Source organism: Lucilia cuprina, unplaced genomic scaffold, assembly GCF_022045245.1.
Source record: "Lucilia cuprina isolate Lc7/37 unplaced genomic scaffold, ASM2204524v1 Scaffold_5919, whole genome shotgun sequence".
Taxonomy (NCBI): domain Eukaryota; kingdom Metazoa; phylum Arthropoda; class Insecta; order Diptera; family Calliphoridae; genus Lucilia; species Lucilia cuprina.
Window position 1 is genome coordinate 489 of NW_025810860.1, and position 3,074 is coordinate 3,562.

Below are 3,074 nucleotides of genomic sequence, written 5' to 3' on the forward strand. Positions count from 1 at the left end.
CCCGAGTTTGCTTTCAAATAATCTTAATTAAATTTAAGTTTTACTGCTCTCTGTAATCTTTCTTATAAATTCAATTGAAAGTTAAATGACTGAAAAAAAGAAATTATCATTGAAGCAAGAAAAATTTGTTTAGTTACATCTTCTTTCTACTTTTCCTTCTTCATCTTCAACTAAATTAAAACCTTTCAACAAAATTGGCATGTATTTACAAAAAAAGAAAGTTGAGAAAAAAATTGTTTTGTCATTTTAAATCTTTTTCTCTTCTAATTTTATTTTCTTTAACAAAAGCTATGAAACTAAAAGAAAACTTACGAAATTGTGTGAAAATTAAAAAAATACTAAGAATTGATTGAGAAATTGACAAGACATTGTTAGAAAAACTTTGATAGTCAATTGGCAGAATGACTAAATAACTTGAAGAGAATTAAGCAGAATTTTGAAAGGGGTTTTTTGTTTAAAAAAGTAAGAAAATTAATTAAGGATTTTGAAGAGTAGTTGAAAGTGAAGTAAATAACATGGAAAAAAATTAGTTGAAACAATTAACGTTTTAAAAAGAAATAGTAGACAATTTAATAATTTAGTCGATAGTATACTTTTTATATACATTTTTGTGTTCTGAGAAATTAAGTTCATATTTCTTACTTGTTTTTTTATTTCTTTAACCAAATTGTTCCACATTTTTATTAAAATTTCTTTGCAAGAAGTTATCTTAATATATTTTCACAGTAAAAATGTTTGAATTATTTGTGCTTGGTTACCCAACCTTCTGCTAAAAGGATTTTCGTAACTAAAAATTTGTCAAATAAATTTTCTTTTATTACGTTTTCATAATTCTCTGCATAATTTTGAAATCCACCTGCTTGTTATTTAACAATAGCAACAGCAGCATTAGTTTGTTTTACCTGTAACAATGGCTACCAGCAGCAGTACCGGGTCTAATATATTTAGCTTAAAAATATAAACAATAGCATAAAAACAATACAAAGAGACCAAATTTTTTTAGTAAAAAAGAATATAAATACTGGGAACTAGAAGTCCTACATGAATACGTGCAATGTACCCTCTTGTGATGTACGTAATAAAGTTTTTTCTAATGAATTTCAATTTTACATTTTAATGACCAAAATATAAGATGGCAATTTAAATTATTGCGCATTTTAATTTGGCCTTAATTATGGTCGCTTTAGTGTTTTTGATATATTTTCTATAATCTAGTTTATAGTCTATAGTCTAATCTAAAAATTCGTCTATAGTTCGGACTAATGTCTTGTCTATAGTCTAGTCTAGTATATGGTCTAGTCTATAGTCTAGTCTATAGTCTAGTCTATAGTCTAGTCTATAGTCTAGTCTATAGTCTAGTCTATAGTCTAGTCTATAGTCTAGTCTATAGTCTAGTCTATAGTCTAGTCTATAGTCTAGTCTATAGTATAGTCTATAGTCTAGACTATAGTCTAGTCTATAGTCTAGTCTATAGTATAGTCTATAGTCTAGACTATAGTCTAGTCTATAGTCTAGTCTATAGTCTAGTCTATAGTCTAGTCTATAGTCTAGTATATAGTCTAGTCCATAGTCTAGTCTATAGTCTAGTCTATAGTCTAGTCTATAGTCTAGTCTATAGTCTAGTCTATAGTCTAGTATATAGTCTATTCTATAGTCTAGTCTATAGTCTAGTCTATAGTCTAGTCTATAGTCTAGTCTATAGTCTAGTCTATAGTCTAGTCTATAGTCTAGTCTATAGTCTAGTTCTTGTAATCCTAGTAATCAAACTACAGGTCGCAATTTTGGAGATAATTCAGTGAAATTTGGCAAATGATATTTTATGGTACCGTAGACGAAGCCTTTTGAAAATGGTTAACATTGGTCCATTATATTTCCTAGCCTCCATACAACTGAACCCCCAAATAGGCCTTTTAATCAAACTACAGGTCGCAATTTTGGAGATAATTCAGTGAAATTTGGCACATAATCTTCTATGATGCCGTAGACGAAGCCTGTTGAAAATGGTTTATATCGGTCCATTATTTCACTTGGCCCCCATACAACTGAACCCGTCGAATAGGGTTTTTAAGTTCATTATTATGTTTAATATACTCATTTCGATAAAAAGCTGCAAAACCAAGTTCCATACTAGACTGTGCTACTCTTTTATATACATAGATATTTACTTCTTGAACTTAATCTATAATTTGTTTTCAAATATATTTTCAGTTGTTAACCAAAAATATACAGTACAAGTGCATGATGAATATGTGATGGCTGGCAATACGGCGGTTCTGAAATGTCAAGTAAGTTTTTAACTTTTTTTTAGTTTTAACTTTTCGCATTATATCTTTTCTCGCTTCCAATAAATGCATTATTACACTAAGTTTCTTCCATTTCTTTTTCCCTTTTTCATAACCCATATAATTAATTTGATATTATAATAACTACCTGATAAGCTAAAATGTGTTCATATGAAATTTTGTTTTCTTTTTTCATTTGGTTTTAATATTAACATCCTTTCATTAACTATTTCTAGGATTTTATTCTTCCTACAATGATGTCTTCTTTTCATAATCATTTAAAGCTAAGTAATAATTTTTATTTTTAATATTTGCTTACAGGTACCAAGTTATATGTCAGAATTCGTTATGGTCACAGCATGGGTGCAGGATACGGGAATGCATTTGTATCCAAATACCGACATTGGTGGCAAATATACGATACTGTCGAATGGAGAATTGTATATAAATAATGCAGGACCAAATGATGCATATAAAAGTTATACATGTCGAACAGTAAATCGTTTAACAGGTAAGATAATATTTTTTTTGGAACAACTAAATACAATTCTTATTCAGTTTTAGTTAAGTTCTAGTTCATTTCTAGTTTAGTTCTAGTTCATTTCTAGTTCAATTCTAGTTCAGTTCTAGTTCTAGTTCAGTTCTAGTTCTACTTCAGTTCTAGTTCTAGTTCAGTTCTAGTTCTAGTTCAGTTCTATTTCAGTTCTAGTTCAGTTCTAGTTCAGTTCTAGTTCAGTTCTAGTTCAGTTCTAGTTCAGTTCTAGTTCAGTTCTAGTTCAGTTCTAGTTCAGT

General features: G+C 28.9%; 1 protein-coding gene across 1 annotated transcript; it reads left to right on the forward strand.

The window, feature by feature from the left end:
- Positions 1-2,157: 2,157 nt before the first annotated feature.
- Positions 2,158-2,846, forward strand: LOC124421212 (the record flags this gene model as incomplete). Its single annotated transcript, XM_046956065.1, has 2 exons — positions 2,158-2,285; positions 2,604-2,846. Coding segments are annotated over 2 exons (371 nt in total), but the record flags the coding sequence as incomplete, so codon positions are not given.
- Between the last annotated feature and the right edge of the window lie 228 nt (positions 2,847-3,074).